The 25,420-nt window shown below is 37.8% G+C and overlaps 1 protein-coding gene across 1 annotated transcript in view; it reads right to left on the reverse strand.

The window, feature by feature from the left end:
- Positions 1–25,420, reverse strand: part of CUBN (cubilin) — a 306,947-nt gene that overhangs the window by 256,980 nt on the left and 24,547 nt on the right. The window contains exons 11-16 of the mRNA XM_062210514.1: positions 23,618–23,736; positions 23,006–23,192; positions 21,442–21,554; positions 19,063–19,297; positions 3,216–3,397; positions 459–621 (exon numbers count right to left, since the gene is read on the reverse strand). Of these exons, the coding sequence (XP_062066498.1) occupies positions 459–621; positions 3,216–3,397; positions 19,063–19,297; positions 21,442–21,554; positions 23,006–23,192; positions 23,618–23,736 (999 nt within the window). The remainder of the gene's footprint in view (positions 1–458; positions 622–3,215; positions 3,398–19,062; positions 19,298–21,441; positions 21,555–23,005; positions 23,193–23,617; positions 23,737–25,420) is intronic.

The raw sequence follows: 25,420 nt of genomic DNA on the forward strand, positions 1-25,420 counted from the left end.
TAACATATCAATGCAAGTTTAATGCATGATAGCTAACAATAGTTCACTGGAGGCAAAACTCCAGGGCCAACATCACTGGAAACTCGCTCCTTTTTAAGTGGGCTTGATCCACGGACAAAATCAGACCTATCTCCCAATATCCTGCATTACACACAAGAACATAGCAAAGCATCAAATAACATTAGTAATCTGATGTTCTGAACTATCTAAATTTAGGTGACTTATACATCTCTACCATGATGAGGACCTCACAATTTAAGAACCAAGAGGTAGTGTAGTGTTAATAATAGAGCATTGGAAAGATAAAGAAAAAATCTGGAGCTCCGGAGGACTCTTTTTTAAGGCATATTATTAGTCTAAGAAAGTCATCTTCCACAACATGTTACCCTAGGAAACAGCTGGCTGCATTTAACTGTCTTTCAAATGCATTTGAAACTCCCATTTGGCAAGTTACTTACAAGGTGATGTTAAGTAGGTGATATGGAAGCCTTTATCACTAGTCTGACTGTCAGAATGGAAATGAATTCTAGCAAAGGGGCCAGTAGTCTGGAGTGGTGGGACAGAGCGAGTGCTGCAGAATTTCCCAATAACAGGGTCCTGAGGCAAAGGACCATCTCGAATCTAAAACAAAAGAGTGAGTCAGTAAATACAACGTGGTCAGGTTTTAACAGGGTCACTTGTAGATTAACTTTAGAAAATTTGAGAGGACAGTGATTGCTCTAGGAAGTTTTCCTATCATGTTGGTGTCTAACATACCACTGGAACACAGTAAAGGGGGAGTCTCCTGCCACTATTCAAGATGCCTTATGCTGTGCCTGAATTTCAATTCTGAGACTGTATGTGTACTTTGGATTTTTCTGATGTTACTAGTCCTAGTGATTTCTTTCCTAGGTTTTTATCTACTTGGGTGTGTGGTTTGGAATTGTAAATTTCTAATGGTCTAAAAGATGAAAATAAATACATGCAAATAAAGCAGAAAAAAATGTCAGTGATGTAAATTCATTCACAACTTTGTCTAGGTATTTGAGAGGATCAGAGGTGGAAAAGAAAGTGTGGTTAGATTAGATGCAACATAAATACAGTTTAATGAATTTTAAAATTACGGCCGGCGCCGCAGCTCAATAGGCTAATCCTCCGCCTTGAGGCGCCGGCACACCGGGTTCTAGTCCCGGTCGGGGCACCGATCCTGTCCCGGTTGCCCCTCTTCCAGGCCAGCTCTCTGCTGTGGCCAGGGAGTGCAGTGGAGGATGGCCCAAGTGCTTGGGCTCTGCACCCCATGGGAGACCAGGAGAAGCACCTGGTTCCCGCCATCGGATCAGCGCAGTGCGCCGGCCGCAGCGCGCCTACTGCGGCGGCCATTGGAGGGTGAACCAACGGCTAAAAGGAAGACCTTTCTCTCTGTCTCTCTCTCTCTCACTGTTCACTCTGCCTGTCAAAAAAAAAAATTAAAAAAAAAATTACAACTTTCATGATAACTACATATTACGCTAATGATAATGTGGCCTAAATTATTTTTAATTGTTGGTTTTTAGTCCATCAAATAATCATATTGACTTCCATGTAATTCTTTTGTAATTATATACTCTGTACTATACAGAACATGAAGGAGTCAATGAATCAAACAATATTTTAATATGGTTAATTTTGCCCTTTCAAGTTATTTTTTTCTGGGCAGCAAACTTATATGCAATTTTACTTTATTCTTATGTTTAACCAGTTCCATGAATTATTGTAATTTGGTAAGAAATGAGACATTGCAATATTGTCAAAATGATTGATACTGTCTATTAGACATTATCTAGAACTCAATTTGTAGGAATGAAAAAATGCCTCTGATCTTAATTTGATGGAATTTATTTAAAATCAATTTCATGGTAACTTTATTTTAAATGTTTAAAAGATTATTTTGCTGAAACTTTCCAAGGAGAGACAGATTTTGCAGTCAATCCCGAAGGTTTTAAATCCATTATTATGACTGTTAAATTACTAATGACTTCAACATGAGAAGACCCCATTTGACAGCTGCATCTTTAGCCTTTATAAATAATTCCATTGTACTCCATTCTTCCCTAATGGACCTAGGAAAGCATACTGTCTTCTTAACAAGGAGTACAGAGATTTATGGCTATAAGAAATATACCAGGAACAAGCTACAAACTCAATCTTCTCAGTGGTCTTCGTCAGCCTGCAAGTGGAGAGCAACTTGCAGGGGATACGTGAATATAATAGCCTTTTTCCTCCTCTGGATTTTAATCTTTTTCAACTGTAAGCAGGAAGGGGCTCAGGCTGACTCTTCTTCTCCTAGTGATAATTATCAGCAGATTTCAGGGAATCTTCTTTTATCAACCCATTTCAACATAACCACTATTGAGCTTTTTTCTTTTTTATGAATCCTACAGTCCAGTTGTGGTATGTCGTGCCAGTGTGCCATAGACACTGCAGATGTAAATCTGCCTTATTAGAGTTGGCCATTATTTTCGTGTCTATTTCATTAATTCTGCTATGCCCACATTAGGATCCTGGGCTTCTGGGAAAAGACAGGAAAAACCAGCACACCCTGTTCCCCAGATCAAATAGAGTCCAGAAGCAGCAGCAACAAGCTGCCAAAATTAAGACTAAGAATTTAACGAAAAGGACAATTGTCATGTAGGTGGTGAAACTCAGTGAATATTTGTAACTGTGTATCTACCAAATAATATGACATACAATCTTAATATTCTCTCTATATATGTATATATTAACTTCCACATACGAGAGAAGACATGTAATATTTTTCTGTGTCTGACTTATTTCACTTAGTATAATGATCTCTAGTTCCATCTATTTTGTAGCAATATCACAATTTCATTCTTTTTTATGACTGAATAATACCCTATTGTATTTAAATACCACATTTTCATTATATATGGCAAATGTAAAAAAACTATTAAATCTTAAAATAAATTTAACAAATTCTTCTTGGAACACAAAGAAAGAAAGATGTTATACCCACCTCCATAAACATGTACAATTACTGTCAATAAAATATTTTTAATATTTAACAAAATAAAATATAAAACCAAAAAAGGAGAACCTAGTAAAATTTAGCCATTGGCTGCCTACTGAGAAATTGAAATACTGCTAAGAAACTGGGATCATCCATGAGCATCACCAAGCCATATTGTGCAGAGTCCTAACCCTTTTATGATCTGTGCTGCCCAAGCACAACTGTTTACCTCAAGGTAATCTTTGCTGCAATCATCGTGGTGTTCCAGGCTCAAGGTCCCAAAAGTAAATGTTATCAGGAGGTCAGGACTGTTTATAATAGTCCAGATACAATCTCTTCCTGGGGGGTAGTTTCCAGGATACCCAGGAGACGTGATAGAGCCATATGTATCAGTCAGTTGACCTCCACACTCTAAAATAAAAAGGAGAAAATAACTTTACCATTGTATCTAGATTATAATTCAGGTAGAGTTATTCCAGCCCTTGCTTTAGGAAGCTAAACTTCATTTAAATAACAGCTAGTAGTTTTGGACATCCTGGTAAATTAAACAAGACTTCCAGTTATCCAGTTTTATAAAGTTATAAATCTAAAAGGCCTAGTTGATAAATAGATGAGTCACTCATGTGTGAGCTGTGAGTCCTGGGCTTCTAAGCAATGATCTAGGACACAATTTAAAACACAGGGCTGGGGACTGATGTTGGGATGCAGCAGGTTAAACCGTTGCTTACACATACGTGAGTGCCATTTAGAATCCTAGCTACTGGGCTTCTCATCTAGATTTCTGCTAATGTCCCTGGGAGGCAGCAAGAAATGGCCCAAGTGCTGGGGCCCCTGCCACTCATGTGGGAGATCAGAATGGAGTTCCAGGCTCCTGGATTCTGCCTGACCCTGACCCGGCTCTTGTGGCCATTTGGGGGAGTTAACCAGAGATGGACAATCTCTCTCTTCCTCTACCTTCCTCCAATTCTCTCTTTCATATAAATAAATAAAATGTTTAAAATAAAATAAAATATAGTGTTAAACCATCTGAGAGGTGACTCAAGGGAAAGCTTATTCTTTTTTTCTCACTTTCAGGAGACTAATTTCTTTAAAAAAATCTGGAACTTCTGGCAGGCTCTAAGTCTTTCAACAAATCAGGTTGCTTTACATATTAAAATAGGTAAGCACCACATAGTTTTCATTTGAGAAGGCTTCTTAACACTATCAAATAGTTAAGCCATTCATTTTATAAATTAACCAATCCAATTTTGTCTATGGTGGTTGGCCACTGGGCCTGGAATGAACAAGAAAGGGTCTGAGCCAGGCTTTTGACACCAATCTTCCAATCTAGTTCTCTGCTTATGCGCCTGGGAAAGCAGCAGAATATGGCCAAATCCTTGTCTCCCTGCAACCACATGGGAGATTTGGAAGAAGCTACTGGCTCCTGGCTTTGGCCTGGCCCAGCCCCAGCTGTTGCAGCCATTTGGGGAGTAAACCAGCAGATGGAAGATTTCTCTCTGTTCCTTCTCTCTCTCTCTCTCTGTAATTCTGACTTTCAAATAAATAATAAATTTAAAAAGAGGATCTATAGTGATTTATAAGAAATGCTACTGTAAAATTCAAAAATTAAAATACTAAGTACAAACCTAGACTATAGAAAATATACTTTAAAAAGGAAATAAACTGACATTTTAGTTGTGCAATATATGAAATTTACATAGCTATGCAGGTTATTCAGACAGAAATTTTGCTGCCAAGGCAAAAATTGAAACAAATTAGTTACATGATTCTCATTGTTCCTAATGAGAAAATGTCTCAGTTGCTTAGAGAAAAATATGTTTTCCAAAACTTAACACATACAAATTATCATATGAGTAATTTTATATGCATAAAATATCATAAGCAAAGTAAAACATTAATGACCAAAATGAAAAAATAGAATATATAACAAACAGCATCCCAAATATATAAAGAGATTCTGAACATAATAGAGATACAGAGAATACAATAAAAAATGTGACTGCCCCTTAAATAGAAAAAGAGATGTTCAACATCACATAGGAAAGACACAAGACAAAAACATGCCATTTCTTATGTTTCAGAATGATAAAAATCCAGAATTCTGAAAACAAATTACCAATGAGACTGTGGGGGAAGTAGGCACACTCATGTCTTGCGAATGAGAATGTCTTAAAATCACTACAGAAGAGATCATGGCAATAGCTTGCAGAATCTTACGCATTCATTTCTTTGACAAAATAATCCTATCATTAGAAATATATCCCAAAATTAAATTAATAAAAATAAATAAGACAAATGCAGAAGATACTTGGTTGCAGTAATATCTGCAATTCCAAAAAACTGAAACAAGCAAAATGTTCATCCATGGTGTACTAATTGAATAAAAATCTACATAATAGCATACTATATTCTGGCAATGGAGTAAGCTCCAGAATACATGGAGTAAAAAAAGGCAAACCACATACTCCTGTGTATAGTGTGCTACCTTTTATCTAAGAAAAGGGAAAATACAATTATATGTCATTATTTGCTTAATATTTTAAATGGAAGAATAAATGCAAGACTATTAAAAACCATTGCCTTTGGCATAAGGAAGGACAGGGTGGGAGGCACAGGGATGGAAAGGAGACTTTTTACAATCTACCATGCTTATTGATTTGTCTATCAAATTCAATGTGTTTTACATAATTTTTATAAAGCAAAATCAATAAGAATTTAAAAAGTTATTTCTAAAGTCACAAGCAAAATGAAACCAATAAAATCTACAGAGAGTAGAAATATCCCAAGGCACTTTTAAACGCTGTAATTTGACTATATGTTTCAAGTAACACATTCCAAGTGCAAAACAACAGCAAGGAAATTGAATAGTCTTCAGTTATTATGTTATTAGTAATAATATTAGTATTGTTATTTGGAAATTTTGTATAGTAGGATAAGTACATAGGAAATACGTTTCATTGGAAACCAAGATTTTTAGGGTGTGAGAGGAGGTACAAATAAAAAAAAACAACTTTTAAGGGCCGGCATCATGGCAGATGACAGATTAAGCTGTCACCTGCAATACCAGCCAGCATCCCTTAATGGAGCAGCAGTTTGAGTCCAGGCTACTATGGTTATGATCCAGGTTCCTGCTTATGCACCTAGGAAAGCAGCAGATAATGGCTCAACTACCTGTACCCTGCCACTCATGTAGGAGACCTGGAGGGAGTCCCTGGCTTCTGGCTTATTCTTGACCCAGACCTGGCTGTGGCAGTCATTAGGGGAGTGAGCCAGTGAATAGAAGATCTCATTCTTGTCTTTCTCTCTGTCATTCTGACTTTCAAATAAGTAAGTAAAGAAGACTTTTTTAAAAACTAAAATCTCAACACTCAAATACAGTGTAAGATCATTATGAATACATGGTGTGGTTTCTCTTTTTAAATTTTTTTAATTAATTAATTAATTTATTTGGAAGTCAGAGTTACAAAGAGAGTGAAGGAGAGACAGAGCGAATCTTCCATTGGCTGGTTCCTTCCCCCAGATGACCACAATGTCTGGAGTCAGGCTGGGCCAAATCCAAGAGCCTCATCTGGGTTTCCCACATGGGTGGCAGGGGCCCAGCACTTTGGGTCATCTTCTACAACTTTTCCAGGAGCATTAGCAGGGAGCTGGATGAGAAGTAGAGCAGCCGGGCAGGAACTGGTGCCCATATGGGATACATGTGTCACAGGCAGTGGCTTTACTGAAGTGCCATAACACCAGCCCCTATGTGTGTTTTTTTTTTCTTTTTAAAAAATTATTGTCTAGTTGTGTCCACTGAAAGGTCTAGAGATATTAACAAATCCAGAGACAGAGAGATTGAAAGCCAAACTTAGCAGTGAGAATGTGGGATCTAAACACTATTTCTCAAAGAGTCACAGCTCTTTAGAAGATAATTGGTTCCACTCTAGAAGTGATAAACATATAGGAGAAGCCTGGAAAATCTTATCAGACCAGAAAACAAAGAAATTTTGAAAAGTAACAGGAATTTAGCAAAAAGACTTAGAAAATAACTTGAAGATTTTCCCAGTAAGCAAATAGGGAGCAACTGAATACTTTTTAAATGTCTAGAATGGATTAATTCATACCAAGTATGATAAAATATATAAACTCATACATGTCAAAAATAAAATGAAATAATAACTAATTGGATCACTTTGAAGAAAGCTAGGAAGCAACTCATTAATTTCAATACTGGAGAAAAGGAGGAAAGAATCAGCATTTGTTTTATCTTTCCTAGGTGACCTGTATGTGACAGTAACCAGATAGTGGAAAGGGGAAACTGCTACTGCACTGAAGAAATTTGTGTAAAAAATGAAGAAGAAATGATAAAATTAGACTATTGTCATTTCATAAGTCTCAACGGATAACTAAACAATGAACCTGAGGATTGCTAAAACCATTAGAGGAAGCACAAAAGAGTTTTTTATTGTGAAGATCAACCTGAGAAGAACAAAGAATCTGATTAATGCTAAAGTCATGATAGGGAGACATGCTGATATTATATACCTCCTGAAATAATTATTTTACAAAACATACGTGTGAGTGCACATACACACCCACTCACACAAACACACATGATACCAGCATTAGATCTAACTCCTTGATTTAGGTACCAGTATACAACATGGTAAGAACAAATAATGAATTTCTTTAACAAATAAATTGGGACAATGATTAGTAATTGGTAACAGTAAGGAATTGCTATTTGTTTTCTTGTTTGCAAATATTAAGAAGCAAACAACAAATGACTGTTATTTTTGAAAGACAATCACAAGTGGTAAGTCCCATACTCACCCCAAATTTTCTATGCATTTTCCAAATTATAGCATAGGGAAGTAAAGCCTAAATAGACATCGATATACTTAGTGGGCTGAGCTCACAATTTGGGGCCACTAAGGTATCTGGGATTTTGAAGCAGCCTATTACAAAAAAAAGCATATGTGTGGAAATAGCACCTCCATGTACCAGAGCTTCCTTGATACTCAGCTGAATTCTAAACCACATATGCACAAGTGAAGACCAAAGACTAACAGAGAATAACTTTGGGACAAGAAAGATGCTAAAAACTGAAGAGAAACTGAATAATACTAGAGAGATGTTGCTGTTCCACCCAGTCAGAAAGGAGATACATTTGTGAAGATCCTGAAAACCAAAGGGAAACTTCAGAAAAGCGGCTCTTAGAAAGAAAAACCAGGGAGGAGCCAAGATGGTGGAATAGTGAGGGCATGCACTGATAGTCCGGGAAAAGATAGTTTAATAAAAGTGGAGTTACTGTCGTCTCAGGAAAAGGCTCAGGAAAAAATTACAGAGGAAACTCTTCCAGATCTAGTGGATGTGACATGGAGGCAAGGACGCCCACGGCGCGGAAGCCGAGGTGCGGGAGCTGAGCCAGGGAGTCTGCGCGCCAGCGCTGGGAGGGGAGGTGAGACAAAACCCTCGGTAACCCGAGTCATTGGCAGGGAAAGGCGTAAAGAGCCTAGAGGGAACGAGGCTTGAAGCCCCGCTGGGGAAAGTTCACCAGGCTGACTGGAGGAGAGAAAAAAAAAAGAATAAATAAGGGGAACCGGCACGGACACTAGCCTCTCTCTCCATGCACTTTACAAAACCAAGCAAGAAAAAGAGCAGGCGCCATTTTGGACATACTTAAGTGGCACCCACCATCAGCCAAGCAGAAAAACCTGACTCTGGTGGGGAAAAATAACTGGAGGGTAGAACCTAGTGAAAGTGTGGAGCTAACGAACTGAGACTGTGAAAATCTAAGGGTGGGTGAGAGAACTCACGAGTACACAAACTCGGTAACCTTGGCAACCCAGTGAGAGACTGCTGAGAAATTTGAGACTACACTGAGGGCTGCATTGACCCTTTGTGTGGTCCTTGGGGTAGAGCAGACTAATACCCACAGGGGCCAGATTTTCATATATCAACTACCCTCAATTCAACTCAGCTGTGCAGAATTACTTCCCTTCTGAGTAAAAAAAAAAGAGAGAGAGAGAGAGAGAGAGAGAGTGAGCGGACAAGCGAGAGAACAAACTGGGTGAGTCACCTTTGGCCCACCCTTAACCCTGAAGAACCAAACAGAGCTCTCTGGCCACACCCATCATAACCTCTAAGGATCCATCAAAAGCAGAAGTCCACTTAATCTAGAGTCATAGTATAACGAGAAAAAACACCACAGTGAAGAAACCAAAGAATATCTCCACAATGCCAAACAAATGCAGAAACTGAAGTAACAAGAACAAGGAAGACACTATGACGCCCCAGAATGATAAAGACACCTCAATTGAAGATTATGAAGATGATGAGATAGAAGAAATGCAAGAAGTGGATCTCAAAAAATTGATAAGAACATTAAGAAGTTCTCAAAAACAAACTCTTGAACTACAGAAATCCTTCATGGACAAGATAGAAAATCTCTCTCGTGAAAATGAAATCTTAAGGAGGAATCAAAATGAAATGAAGCAACTAGTAGAACAAGAAACTGTGATAGTGACGAGAAATCATAATGAAATGAAGAATTCAATAGATCAAATGACAAACACATTAGAGAGCCTTAAAAACAGAATGGGCGAAGCAGAAGAAAGAATATCAGACTTAGAAGACAGAGAACAGGAAAGGAAACAGGCAAACCAAAGAAAAGAAGAAGAAATTAGAAATCTAAAAAATATTGTCGGGAATCTACAGGATACTATTAAAAAACCTAACATTCGGGTTCTAGGAGTTCCTGAAGGCATGGAGAGGGAGAAAGGATTAGAAGGCATTTTCAGTGAGATACTAGCAGAAAATTTTCCAGGTTTGGAGAAGGACAGAGGCATCTTAGTACAGGAAGCTCATAGAACCCCTAATAAACATGACCAAAAGAGATCCTCACCATGACACGTTGTAATCAAACTCACCACAGTGAAACATAAAGAAAAGATCCTAAAATGTGCAAGAGAGAAACGTCAGATTACTCTCAGAGGATCTTCAATTAGACTCACAGCAGACTTCTCATCAGAAACCCTATAAGCTAGAAGGGAATGGCAAGACATAGCCCAGGTACTAAGAGAGAAAAACTGCCAGCCCAGAATATTATATCCTGCAAAGCTCTCATTTGTGAATGAAGGTGAAATAAAGACCTTTCACAGCAAACAGAAATTGAAAGAATTTGTCACCACCCATCCAGCCCTGCAAAAAATGCTCAAAGATGTGTTACACACAGAAACACAGAAACACGGCCATCAATATGAAAGAAGGTAAAGGAAGAAAACCTACCAGTAAAAGATCATAGGAAGCTTAAAGCATATACTAGAAAAAAATCTTTGGGAAAATGGCAGGGCAAAGTCACTACTTATCAATAGTCACATTGAACGTTAATGGACTTAATTCTCCAGTTAAAAGGTACAGACTGGCTGAATGGATTAAGGAACAAAACCCATCTATTTGCTGCCTACAAGAAACACATCTTTCCAACAAAAATGCATGCAGACCTCTATGATGAGAATTAGAAAATCTTAAAGAAAAAAATAGAAGAGGATACCAAAAAATGGAACAATCTTCCATGCTCATGGATTGGAAGAATCAACATCATCAAAATGTCCATTCTCCCAAAAGCAATTTATAGATTCAATGCTATACCAATCAAGATACCAAAGACATTCTTTTGAGATCTAGAAAAAATGATGCTGAAATTCATATGGAGACACAGGAAACCTCGAATAGCTAAAGCAATTTTGTACAACAAAAAGCCGGAGGCATCACAATACCAGATTTCAGTACATACTACAGGGCAGTTGTAATCAAAACGGCATGGTACTGGTACAGAAACATATGGATAGACCAATGGAACAGAATAGAAACACCAGAAATCAACCCAAACATCTACAACCAACTTATATTTGATCAAGGATCTAAAACCAATTCCTGGAGCAAGGACAGGACAATAAATTGTGCTGGGAAAACTGGATCTCCATGTGCAGAAGCATGAAGCAAGACCCCTACCTTATACCTTACACAAAAATCCACTCAGCATGGATTAAATACTTAAATCAATGACCTGACACCATCAAATATTAGATAACATTGGAGAAACCCTGTAAGATATTGGCACCGGCAAAGACTTCTTGGAAAAGATCCTAGAGGTGCAGGCAGTCAAAGCCAAAATTAACTACTGGGATTGCATCAAATTGAGAAGTTTCTGTATTGCAAAAGAAACAGTCAGACGAGTAAAGAGGCAACTGACAGAATGGGAAAAAATATTTGCAAACTATGCTACAGATAAAGGATTAATAACCAGAATCTATAAAGAGATCAAGAAACTCCACAACAAAAAAACTAACAACCCACTTAAGAGATGGGCCAAGGACCTCAATAGACATTTTTCAAAAGAGGTAACCCAAATGGCCAACAGACACATGAAAAAAATGTTCAAGTTCACTAGCAATCAGGGAACTGCAAATCAAAACCACAATGAGGTTTCACCTAACCCCGGTGAGAATGGCTCACATTCAGAAATCTACCAACAATAGATGCTGGAGAATATGTGGGGAAAAGGAACACTAATCCACTGTTAGTGGGAATGTAAACTGGTAAAGCCACTATGGAAGTCAGTCTGGAGATTCCTCAGAAACCTGAATATAACCCTACTATTCAACCCAGCCATCCCATTCCTTGGAATTTACCCAATGGAAATTAAATTGGCAAACAAAAAAGCAGTCTGCACCTTAATGTTTATTGCAGCTCAATTCACAATAGCTAAGACCTGGAATCAACCTAAATGCCCATCAACAGTAGACTGGATAAAGAAATTATGGGATATGTACTCTATAGAATACTATATAGCAGTCAAAACAATGAAATCTGGTCATCTGCAACAAGATGGAGGAATCTGGAAAACATTATGCTGCGTGAATTAAGCCAGTCCCAAAGGGACAAATATCATATGTTCTCCCTGATCGGGGACAACAAACTGTGCACCAAAAAGGAAACCTGTTGAAGTGAAATGGACACTATGAGAAATGATGACTTGATCAGCCCTTGCCCTGACTGTTGATGAACAACTTAATACTTTATCCCTCCTAGTATTTTTTTTTGTTCTACTTAATACTATTGGTTGAATTCTGTAATTAATACACAGTTATTCTTAAGTGTTGATACTTAACTGAAAAAATTATCCCTGTCAGATATAAGAGTGGGAATAAGAGAGAGAGGAGATTTACAGTTTGGGACATGCTCAAGCTGACTTGCACCAAACGGTAGAGTTAGAAACTTACCAGGGGATTCCAATTCAATCCCATCAAGGTGGCATGTGATCAATTTCTGTTCACAATTGATCATAATGATAGGACTAAGAGTAAAAGGGATCACATAAACAAGACTAGTGTCTTAAAATACTAACCTATAGAATAAAAAATGGAGAAAACGATCCAACATGGGAAGTGGGATACACAGCAGACTCATAGAATGGTGGATGTCCTAAACAGCACTCTGGCCTCAGAATCAGCCCTTAAGGCATTTGGATCTGGCTAAAAAGCCCATGAGAGTATTTCATGCATGGAAAGCCAAGACACTCTGGCAAAAAAAAAAAAAAAAAAAAAAAAAAAACAACCCTAAATGAAAGATCTCCACGAGTGAGACATCAAAGAAGGAGGAACCTTTCTCTGAAGGGAGGAGAGAACTTCCACTTTGACTATGACCTTATCTAACTATGATCAGAGTTGGTGAACTCAAAAGGCTTCCATAACCTTGGCAACTCATGACAAGAGCCTAGGGTGATTACTGATGCCATAAACAAGAGTGTCAATTTGTTAAGTCAACAACTGGAGTCACTGTGCACTTACTCCTCATGTAGGATCTCTGTCCTTAATGTGCTTTACATTGTGATTTAATGCTATAACTAGTACTCAAACAGTATTTTTCACTTTGTGTTTCTATGTGGGTGCAAACTGTTGAAATCTTTACTTAATATATACTAAACTGATCTTCTGTATATAAAGATAATTGAAAATGAATCTTGATGTGAATGGAAGGGGAGAGGGAGCGGGAAAGGGGAGGGTTGCGGGTAGGAGGGAAGTTATGGGGGAGGGAAGACACTGTAATCCATAAGCTGTACTTTGGAAATTTATATTCATTAAATAAAAGTTTAAAAAATGCATCATATGAACAAGGAAAACAACTAAAAAAAAAAAAGAAGAAGAAGAAGAACCATGTTCCAGGAATTATGGTAATCTCCCAGGAATATGAATATGGGAAAATTTTCAGTATACCAACTATAAAAATAAGCCTTTGTTGAAAGTGATCTTACGTAACACAACTTCCTACCAGCACCAAATCCAAGCCTTTTGAGAGGAAGATGATACTATATAACCCAGAACCCCTACAACATCCACAATGGTCAATACTTAAGCAAGCCTGTGAGAAAGTAGAAAGAAAAAATCCAATATAAACAAAATAATATAGGTAATAAGAGCAAAATCATCAGCAATTCAGATATTGTGCTATTAAAAGAGGACACCATAGTAACTATGACAAAACTTAGAAAAAGAGATTGATAGTAAAGATGAAGTATCTCAATAGAGAATTAAAATCTCTATTAAAAGAATCAAGGAGCAGTGTTGTGTTACAGTAGGTAAAGCCACTACCTGTGATGCCAGCATTCTATAAGGGTGCTTGTTTGAGTCCCAGCTTCTCTACTTCCAAACAAATTCCTTGCTAATGTGCCTGGGAAAGCAGTGGAAGATGGCCCAAGTCCTTGGGTCTCTGTACTCATGCAGGAGACCCAGAAGAAGCTCCTAACTCATGGCTTCAGCCTGACCCAGCCTTGGCTGTTGCAGCCATTTGGGGAGTAAACCAGGGGATTTAAGATTCTCTCTCTCTCTCTCTCTCTCTCTCTTTCCTTCTCTCTCTGCAACTCCCCTTTCTCTCTCCTTCTCTTATCGTAACCCTCCCTTTCAATAAATAAATAAATCTTTTTTTTAAAAAGGAATAAGTTGGATATTTTAGAAGTTAAAAATACAACATCTGAGATCAAGTGGTTTTAAACATCAGATTGGACACAGTAGAAGACACGATTACAGTTCTTAAGGACACTCCAAAGCAAAATAACCAAATAAAATCAGAGTTAAAAAAAGAATTGGAGGAGGGTAACATAGAAATAGGAGAGCCATGAGACATAGTCAAAGCCACTAGCATGGGTAATTTGAGTCGCAGAAAAAGAGGGAAAAGTATCATAGAAATAATACTTGAAGAAATAAAGATTGGCTGGCTAATTTCTAAATTAGGTAAAAGAAATCAGCCCACAGATTGAAAAATCATGCAAATCCCAAGCAGAAAGAAAAACACAGTGGGGGAGACAGGGAAAGACATTATCTTCAGTCCAACAACGTAAGAAATATTGCTGACTTTCCATAAAGAAATTATGGACGTGAGAAGACAATGAAATGTGTACTTAAAGGTCTAATAGGAAGTATTGTACAAGTCTATATCTGCTAATATCTTTCAACAGTGAAAGTGATGGGAGGCAGCGGGTGATGGTTCAATTAGTTGGGTCCCTGCCACCCACATGGGAGGCCTGGATTTAGTTTTTAGGTGCTAGCTTTGTCCTGGCTTAGCCCTGGCTGCTGCAGGCTTCTGGGGAGTGGATGGGAGATCTCTCTGTCTCCTTGTCAGTGTCTCTGCCTGTCAATTAAGCTTTTAAAGTTTAAGATGAAAAAATACATTCTCAAAGAAAAGGCTAGACAATTTGCCATCAGCAGATGTGCTCTATGAGAACAAGAAAAAGCATCCTTCAAACTGAAGGAAAGTGATCCTACAAAGATGTAAAATATTTTCAGGTTGCAAATGATATGATCAAATATAGAGAAAACCCTAAACAGTCCAGGAAAAAAACTGTCAGATCTAATAAAGAAACTAACTCAATATATTACGGGATACAAAAGAATCACAAAAATCAAATGGATTTTGGGGTCCGGGGCTGTGGAGGAGCAAGTAAAGCTGCCACCTGCACTGGTTTGAGTCCTAGCTGCTCCACTTCCAACCTAGCTCTCTGCTATGGCCTGGAAAAGCAGTAGAAGATGGCCCAAGTCCTTGGGCCCCTGGACCCGTGTGGGAGACCCAGAAGAAGCTCCTGGCTTTGGATCGGCCCAGCATGCAACCCATTGTGGCATTTGGGGTAGTGAACCAGTGGATGAAGACCTCTCTCTCTCTCTGCCTCTCCTCTCTGTAACTCTGCCTTTCAAATAAAAAAAAAAATTTAAAAATGGATTTCTACAAAATAACAATGAACCGTCCAAAAAGGAAGTAAAAAGAAACCTTTCATTTATAATATAATAAAAATAATAAAATATTTAGGAATAAATTTGGTCAAGGTTGGGAAGGTGTGGTAGTTTTAAATTGTTTATAAATTCTCACACTTCTCCCTTTGAAGGATGAGGTCCATGTCCCCATTCCACACACACTTCTCCAGCTGAATCTGGGTGAGCTTGTGACTAATTCCACCAATGACAGGACAGAAGTAACACAATGTGTGTTCCAAGAGTAGGCTGAAAAAAGGAGGGTGGACAGGCAACACCCATCTGGCCCTGTTGTAATGCTTACTCGGAGAGAACTGCCATGAAATAAGTTCCGCTACTCCAAGATCACTTTATTAATGAAGTCACGTGTAGCCACTCAGATCAATAGCTGGTAGAGCTCTTATTCAAAAGCCAGTATCAACTGTTAGCCATAGAAGAGTGGTATATTTAATATCCAACCAATTAAGCCTTTAGATGACTTCAGTCACAACTGACATCTTAATGTAACTGCTTAACAGATTTCAAGTTCTAAATGTCGCATTGAGCCCTTTTCAAATTCCTGTACCACAAAACGAGAAATAAAATTAAATTATTAATGTTTTACAACACTAAATTAGTAGGTAATTTGTTATACAGTAATAGTAACTGGAAGATGAGAAAACACCCTGAATCTGATAAAAATTAGCTACAAAAACTTATAGCAAACATTATATCCAGGAGAGAAATACTGAAACTTTCCAAAGCAATTGGGAGAAAGACAAGCATGTTTACTCTCTCTCTCTCTTTTTTTTTTTTTCTGACAGGCAGAGTGGACAGTGAGAGAGAGAGAGACAGACAGAGAGAAAGGTCTTCATTTTTGCCGTTGGTTCACCCTCCAATGGCCGTTGTGGCCAGCGCGCTGCAGCCGGCGCATCGTGCTGTTCCAAAGCCAGGTGCTTCTCCTGGTCTCCCATGAGGTGCAGGGCCCAAGCACTTGGGCCATCCTCCACTGCACTCCCGGGCCACAGCAGAGAGCTGGCCTGGAAGAGGGGCAACCGGGACAGAATCCGGTGCCCCCGACCGGGACTAGAACCCGGTGTGCCGGCGCCTCAAGGTGGAGGATTAGCCTATTGAGCCACGGCGCTGGCCAGCATGTTTACTCTCTTACTTAGCCATGTTTTGGTGTTTCTAGTCAGGGCAATAGTCAAAGAAGATAAATAATAATTACAAAGATTGGAAATAAAATTTTAAAATATTCTCTTCACATAAACAACTATACTGTAAAAATCTATAAAAATACAGAATTTAGCAATGCAGTTAGAATAAAAATGAATAGTTAGAAAATATATTTCTATACACTAGCAACAAGTAGAACATTAAATTTTAGGGGCTAGTACTATGGAATAGTGGGTAAAGTCACTGCCTGCACTGCCGGCATCCCATAAGGGGGCCAGTTTGAGACCCAACTATTCAACTTCTCAACCAGCTCTCTGCATGGCCTGGAAAACAGTGGAAGATGGCCTAGGTGCTTGGGCCCCTGCACCCATGTGGGAGACCCATAAGAAGCTCCTGGCTCCTGGTTTTGGATCAGCCCAGCTCTGCCCATTGCAGCCATTAGGGGTGTGAACCAGTGAATGAAAGATCTCACTCTCACTCTCTCTCTCTCTCTCTCTGACTCTGTCTCTCTGTAACTCAGCATTTAAAATAAATAAATAAATCTTTAACAAAAAATAAATTTAGAAACTTAATATATCATATAGAATAAAATATCAACTATCTATAAATAAACAATAAAATATATAAATATGTATTCATTATACTCTATAAAGCATTGCCAAGATAAAATAAAGAGAGGGTCTAGTACTGTGGTACAGTGGGTTGAGCCCCTGAGTGTGCACCAACATCCCACATAGGAGTGCCTGGTCAAGTTTCAGCAGCTCTGCTTTTGATCCAGCTCTCTGCTAATGCACCTGCCACCCATGTGGGAGACCTGGACGGAGTTCCTGTCTCCTGGCTTCATCCTATCCCAGCTCCAGCAGTTGTAGCTATTTGGGAAGTGAACCAATAGGGGGAATCTCTCTCTCTCTCTCTATCTCTCTCTCGCACTCTGCCTTTCAAATAACTAGTGTTTTTTAAGAAATAAAAAAAGAAAGAGAGCTAAACAAAAAGAGATAATCCATTCTAATGGATAAGCAGGCTCATTATTTCCCAAGTCAATTTCAGATTCAAGGCAATGCCAACAAAATCAAAGCCAACTGCTGGAGGAAAATGATAAGTTGACTCAAGAATATACATGCAAATACAAATAATCTAACGTATTCTGAAACAACAAATAAGTTATTCTAGCAGATCTCAAGCTCCAGTAATTAAGCCAAGGTGGAACCAGTATAGATAGACCAATATAAAAAAAGAGAAATATATCCACTAACTTATTGGTGAATGAATATGGTTTTGATATTTAGTAGTCTCCCCTTACCTGCAGTTTCAATTTCTATAGTTTAAACTACACTTGGTCATTTGGGGTCCAAAAAACTCAGATGAAAAGTTCCAGAAACAAACAATTCATTAGTTTTAAATTACATGCCATTTTGAGTAGCATGATGAAATCTCATACTGTCCTGCTCCATCTCCCCTAGAATGTGAACCATGTCTTTGTCCAGTGTATCTATACTGTATATGCCAACCATCCTTTAGTCACTTAGTAGCCCTCTGGATTGCAGATCATTGTCATATCACAGTGCTTGTGTTTAAACTACTCTTATTTTACTTAATAAAGGCCCCAAAATGCAAGAGCAGTGATACTAAAGAGAACCCATAAAGTGTGTCCTTTAAATGAAAGTACAATAAGATATTTTGAGGAAGACAGAGATCACATCCATATAACTTTTTGCAGTATTTTGTTATACACCATTGTTACTTTGTTAATCTCTTACTGTGCTTAATTTATAAACTGAATATTTTCGTAAGTATGTTTGTACAGGAACAACACAGTGTATTATAAGTTTCAATACTATCCACGGTTTCAGACATCCACTGGGGATCTTAGAATGTATCTCTACAGGTAAGAGGGGACCACTGCACTGCTCTCCCTACTTTTCTATATGCTTAAAACTTTCCTAGTTAAAGGCTTAAAAACAGATTGCTAAAAAATAACAAATCACTGAGTGATCATTAAAAAAGGGATCTCACATGAAGGAGTGGACAATGTTCTCACTGGCATCCCAGCAGTAAATGTATAACTGGAGCTTATAAAAATGTTGTTCAAAGGTAGGTGTTTGGCTTCATGGTTAAGATGCCACTTGGGACACCCCTATCCTATACTGTAGTGTCTTGGTTCTGCTCCTAATTCCAGAGCCCTTGTAATGCACACCCTGGGAAACAACAAGTGAAGGTTCAAATAACTGGGTATGTGCCATTCACATGGGTGGTCTGGGCTGAGTTTCTGGTTCCTGGCCAAGTCATTGCAGACATTTGAGTGAACAAGGGAGCAAGCAAGCTCTCGCTCTCTTGCTCTCTCTTTCTTTCTACCTTTAATACAAAACTTTTTTTAAAAGTAAAATAAATAAAAACAAAAATGCTGTTCAGTAACTTCATAAGATTTATGATCCTTACTATTTCATCCTAATTTTGTTGTCGTTAAACACAAAATGAAATGCCAATCAATTTTAAATATATGATTTTAAAATGATTATTAAAATGTTATGCATCACTGGATCCAAAAGTATCTCACATATCCAAAAGTCTAATAACAATTAAGAAAATGAAATAACCTCAAAACTTTGCTTTTATTCTTTCCACAGTGACACGTACCTGGTTGCTGTGTTTCCCATCTTATTGTAAAGCCTCTTCCATTTCTTAAATGATCAGAATAGAAATGAAAATAGAGGGCATTGTCACTGCTGAGGAGTTCCTGAGGGGGGCTGGAGCCACAGAACCTTCCAAGCTGAAAGGCTGCAGAGGAATCGCCATCATGAATCTGAAGAAACTCATGTGGACAGTTGTTCTCTGAATCCAGTAGGAAAAAGGTAAAAGTAATATGCAAGACCTGAAAATATAAATCCAGGTTATATTATTTGTCATGTCCATGTTAATTCTAAAATATTTCTCGCACTAACTAGGAAGCATTAATGTTGAGTAACTTTCAAGAATCCACCAATATAACTGGCAATTCTACATATTAAATGGCTTACACTAAAAATCACTAAGACCAAACATCAATTAATATCAAATATATTTTAAAATCTATTTTAGCTTTTCAAATGTGTAGCTGACAGTGTTTAGAAATCAGCAAAACAAGTTTGTCACTTGAAATATCTACTTTGAATAAAGATTAACTATCTAAATCATCATACACAAAAATCTATACTCCAATTCCCTGAATAACCCATAGTGCATCTCTCTCTCTCTCTCTCTCTCTCTCTCTCTCTCTCTGTCTGTCTTTCCTCTCTCTTTCTCTCTAAACACACACACACACACACACACTCATCAGCCCTAGGCAATGATTTCACAGGTTCTCAGATACCCAGCCCATATTGACACACTCAAATACAGTATGAGCAGGAATGCTGTAGACATGTGTAAAGTCTGTAAGTCTTCAAGGGTTGTACATCATTAAGGGATTAATTTAATACTAAAAGTAGATAATGGGAAAAAAGTAATATGAAATATACCAGACATACAAGTAGAAGAGAATAAACAGAAAAATATGTTCTGAGGCAAAGTTCTAGAACAGACAGACTTCAATTCTAATAGAAATATTTTGTACTGATAACCTCATTTAAAACAATCAAGCAAGTAAAAGAAAACTGTTGAATTTAATTTTCATCAGAACCTAAAGTCACAACAATATTCAGTTAATAAAAAGAGAGTATCAAAATGTTTTGAAATTCTATGCTAGAGTATTTGTAAGACCTGTTACCCAAAATTGCATCATTTTCTCTCTTGAAGCATTTAAATGAAAATCAAGTAATTATTCATTACCTGAGCTAATCTCATTTTCTACAATATTATGTGCATTATGGTGGGGAGAAGAAGATAGAAAATCATAGTAACCAAGAAAAACAGCATAGATTTTCTTACAACTTGGTCATAAACATATTAAAAGATTTTCACATAAGATTTTTTTCTTGAATGAAAATATTGTCAATGTCAGGAAATACAATTCATAAAAACTAAATGGAAGGAAGGAAATTCACATAACATATCCAATGAGAATGTATTATATTGTGGAGTTGCCAGGCTCCAAAGAGCTTCCCTCCTCAACGAGAAAAGTGTTTTCTGACCCTTATACACATGCCACCTATAATACTAGTTTATAGGGACAAGTAAGTAAGATTTCAAGGGAAAATCTTATCTATTTGGACATACCACTTCATTTAACAAGTCCAAGTATTGGTTGGGAAGCAAATACTTAGAAAAGTCTGAGTAATTAACATCAGGAATAAAAGCATTAAAAATTTTGTGCTGGGATCTTAATTTGAAGAGTGTTCATGTCACAGATCAGAATCACTGGATTTTTAGAATCAGTAGCCGGGTTCCCATCCCTGCGTGCCACTTGCAAATCACATACACCTGGACAAATTTCAGAACAGCTCTAGGCTTCACTTCCTCATAATTAAAATTACTCCTAATTTTCAGGGTTAAGAAAATTAAAAAATGCAATGATGTATCTGAAATCTTTATCATAGTACCTAGCATAAACAAGACATTTGAAAAGAAAACGATCTTAATTCCAGTTACCATTTTGGTACAATATTCAACAAAATACTGAGATGAGTGATCATCTTCAAACAACACTGTCTCAGTAACATGATTTTACAAGTTAACTACTGGCTTATAATCATTCAACCAGTGTAGAGAATCATTCCTACTAGACAAAGCACAGATTTTGGACCAAACTTGACTTTGAAATTTAACTATTTGAATTACAAGTTAAGAACTATTTTTAAAAAGTCATATAGCTTCTCTTACTTTCCATTATTTTATCTATAAATGAGGATATCATTATTTCAAAGACTTAATATAAGGTTTGGGAAAGGCAAGCAAAATGCCTAGCCCAAAACCTGGCACTAAAGTATTCAATATACAATAGTTGAATTGCCATTAAATGTACTTTATGAAATATGTGTACATATTTTTATTTATACATAACAATGGAATGCGCATTTGGACAGGAGATACCATATTTACCTTTCCATCTTCGGTTCGGATAACCCAGAAGCAGTTGACATCATGAAGATAACCAACATCAGGGCTTTTGTAGCTGAAACTTCCAGTCAGCCCTGAGAGGGACCCTCCACACACTGTAAAGGAAAAGAAGATGAACGGTGCTTTCCAGAGTCCTAAAAGGAAGAGTGGGCAACTCTAACCTGCTGCTGAAATATTCAGCAAAGTCTGACTCATTAACCTGGGCCATTCCCTTTTCTCTGCAGACACCCACCCAAATCCCACCCCTTGTTCAAAGTCCACTGGATTTCCCTTCTGGCTCCTCGATGTACTTCCCCTGACTTTCTGTTCTCTTTGATTCCTGTTCTCTATGCCTCCATGATACTTCACTTTATCCCCACACAATTTAGCTAATAACTTTCGTTCTTGTATCTTTTCTGCTATTCCATGCAAATCTTATTTCCTCAAATGAAAGGTAAGAAGATAACAAATGAAACAATATTTATGCTTTCATATTTCTCCATAGAATTTTCCACCAGCCTCGACACATGGTAACATCTCATAATGTGTTGATTCAGAAAAAGGAGTAATTAAAAGAGGTGAAATGGCCAGACTGAATGGCAAGTACTCCTGGAAAAAAAAGGATATATCTTGCTGGGAAACAAGGAAGGGGAGGACTGTAGAGAGAAATATCCTAAATAAAAGTACACAGCAGAAACACTCGAGGTAGTACATAGGGTTAGGTGGCAAAAAAAGAAAAAAAACTGGTTTGAGTATGAATTTTTCCAGTTTACTAGTAAAAAATAAGGTTACGCAGATAGAGTGAGGGCTGGTTACAGAGGATTTTTTTTTTTTAATTATTTGATAGATAGAGTTAGATACTGAGAGGGAGAGAGACAGAGAGAAAGGTCTTCCTTCTATTGGTTTACCCGCCAAATGGCCGCTACGGCTGGCACTGCGCCAATCCGAAGCCAGGAGCCAGGTGCTTCTCCTGGTCTCCCATGTGGGTGCAGGGCTCAAGGACTTGGGCCATCTTCCACTGCCCTCCCGGGCCACAGCAGAGAGCTGAACTGGAAGAGAAGCAACCGGGACTAGAACCCGGAGCACATATGGGATGCTGGCGCCGCAGGCGGAGGATTAACCAAGTGAGCCACGGCACCAACCCCTACAGAGGATATTTGAAAAACAATCTCAATTACTATTTAACAGGCAATGGGGGATCACTATATATTCTAGAGCAGGAGGGGAACATTATTCAATATAATATATCAGAGAAATTAAATGATTGCTATACAGAAAACTTTCTTATAAAAAGCCATATAAGAAAGTACCTTAAAATATTTTATATTCAGAAAAGAAATAGTGAAAATGCCGAATATCAATTCAGTTCTTTTGAAGAAAAATTCATACGGCTTAAATTGAGATTTATAAATATTTACCCTGTAAACTGTATAACATTAGTGTAAGGAAACATTTAGTTCTTTGTCATCTGGTCAACTGGACAAGAAAGTAAGTTCTATAAGAGAATCTGCAAAAGGGTACTACTTCTACATTGTTGGTATTTATGGCATAAAAATAGTGACCATACCTTGCTGGGGAGTCTGACAGTGAGAGCCAGTCCAGGAACTTGTGCATTCACAACTGAAAGTGTTGATGCCGTCGACACAAGTTCCTCCATTCAAACAGGGGCTGCTCAGACACTCATTGATGTTTTCTGTGCAGTTGACACCAGTCCAGCCTGATTCACACTTGCACAAATAACCAGAGACGGTTTCCTAAGGTGGGGGGAAAGAGGCATGAAATCACACACAAAAAAAAGAGAGAAAAAAATGAAATCAACCAAAGTAATAATGAAAAATGGTGCTGTGTGATATATGTAACCAGAGTTGAACCATATTAATCATCTTTCCATAGCCAAACATGTAATTAATGTTTAATCAGTAATTGGTAAGCATAAGAAGTCAGATTTATTTATATTAAATTGTAGCCTTGGTTGACTATTTGTAAGTCACTGAGACAAAAAAAAATCAGCTCGTTGATTTTCTTTCTGGGAATTAAAATTACTACATTTCATCTAAGTATTATTGACTGTTCTTTATTGTACCTTAAAATTCAAGAATCATATAAAATTGATTTTATAGATGTACAATTAAAATTTTTCTCAAGTATTCTAACTGTACAGAAAGCACAAAAGACTCACAATGCATTGTCCATTTAAACAGGGGTGGCTTAGACAAATATTACTGAGTTGCACACATCCATTTGGCCCATAACCATTTCCTGTATATCCTGAGGGACAGGTGCAAAGGGGTAAAGAACCTGTTTTGAAACAAAAATGGATATATAAATACAAGTCTCCACTTTGGTTCAGATTAGTAACTAAACTCAGGCTCTGCTATGGAGACAAGAATCCACCGATGTTAAGTTCATCTATTTCCATGGGCACACAGATCAAGATAGAAAAGAAAATATTAGAATCTTTATTTTCACTTTAATCAAAATAAGAAAGTCATTAAACATTTCCAATATGTGATGCATAGCTTGACACCAGTGATGTTATTCCATATGCCAGATGGTCTGGAACTGCATACAAATGTGAGGCATAGAAAAGGAAGACAGGAGTTCTGCATCCTAGAGGATTATCAGCAGGAAAGAGGATTCTTAGGATGATGGCATCTGTTGCCAGCACCGTGCAGGTATTGACGGATTTAATCCACTCAAGAGCCCTTGAGTAGGTATTATTATGATGCCCATTTCACAAAGGAAAACATATAGTACAAACGGATTGTCTTGACCAGGGGCATACAGCTAGAACTTGGAGGAGCCAGGGAGCCCACAGTAGTCTGATATGCAAGGTGCCTGCAGCATATCACACAGGATTAGCGTTGAAATGGATAGCTCATTTTCTTAGGTGTGTGGATGTGCAGATTGTATGTTGCCGGTTTAAAACAGGCTAACAACTGCAAAATGCATTCAAGCCTTTAGAACAGTTTGGCAGCAAAATTTTAGGTTGAAAATAACAAAATAACATAAGCACATGGGAACATCAACAAAAGGCCAGAACCTAAATTTCTCCAACACTTTATATCAGCTCTTCATCTGTGCAGCACTAAGTTAAAATAGTGACAAGCTAAGTGAGTGGGAAAGAACTTAGTGAAAAAGGACTTTAAATGGTTGAGTCTAGCTTAAACATGAATTAGTATCCACTATTCATTGTGACACACATGAGATAACGCCTAAGAATAGTATGAGTATCCAGCCTCTCCACTGTTTCATTTATTAATATTAAAAAACTAATCGTTCAAGTCATTCACACAATTTCACTAAATTCGATGTCCATACTTCTTAACAGGAAATGCCACATCACACTGAAGAAATACATGTGTTTTTATGTGAAACCCAATATGGTAAATTATCTTAAACATATCCCCATACTGGTGAATACTGTTGAAAATAGATATAAAAGTCTTGGTGAAGAATTAAACAAAGGGAACAAATTATGCAATGAAACAATAAGGCAATTTATAAGATTTATAAGGCAATTAGGTGATACAAGTGTTTTTTACATCCTTGGCTTATAGTATTTTCAAGATTCAGTTTTATCCATAAAATATCCATATCATTTTGAAATAATAGCTTAAATATGTGTTCTTATAGGTAATTACTTCTTTAAAAGATATTTAAAGAGGACCAGCATTTTGCCACAGCAGGTTATACTGCTGCCTGCAATGCTGACATCCCATATGAGTGCCGGTTAAAGGTTCAGCTCCAGCTATTGTGCCTGGGAAGCAGTAGAAAATTGTCCAAGTGCTTGGGTTCCTGCCATCCAGATGGGAGACTTGGATGGAGTTCTGGGCTCCTGGCTTTGGCCTGGCCCAGCCCCAGCCACTGCAGCCACTGGAGAGTGAACCAGCTGATGGGATTTCTGTCTCTATCTTTCTCTCTATCACTCTCTTTCAAAAATAAAAAAAAAATAGGGACCAGCACCGTGGCTCACTTGGCT

This window comes from Lepus europaeus, chromosome 14, assembly GCF_033115175.1.
Source record: "Lepus europaeus isolate LE1 chromosome 14, mLepTim1.pri, whole genome shotgun sequence".
NCBI lineage: Eukaryota > Metazoa > Chordata > Mammalia > Lagomorpha > Leporidae > Lepus > Lepus europaeus.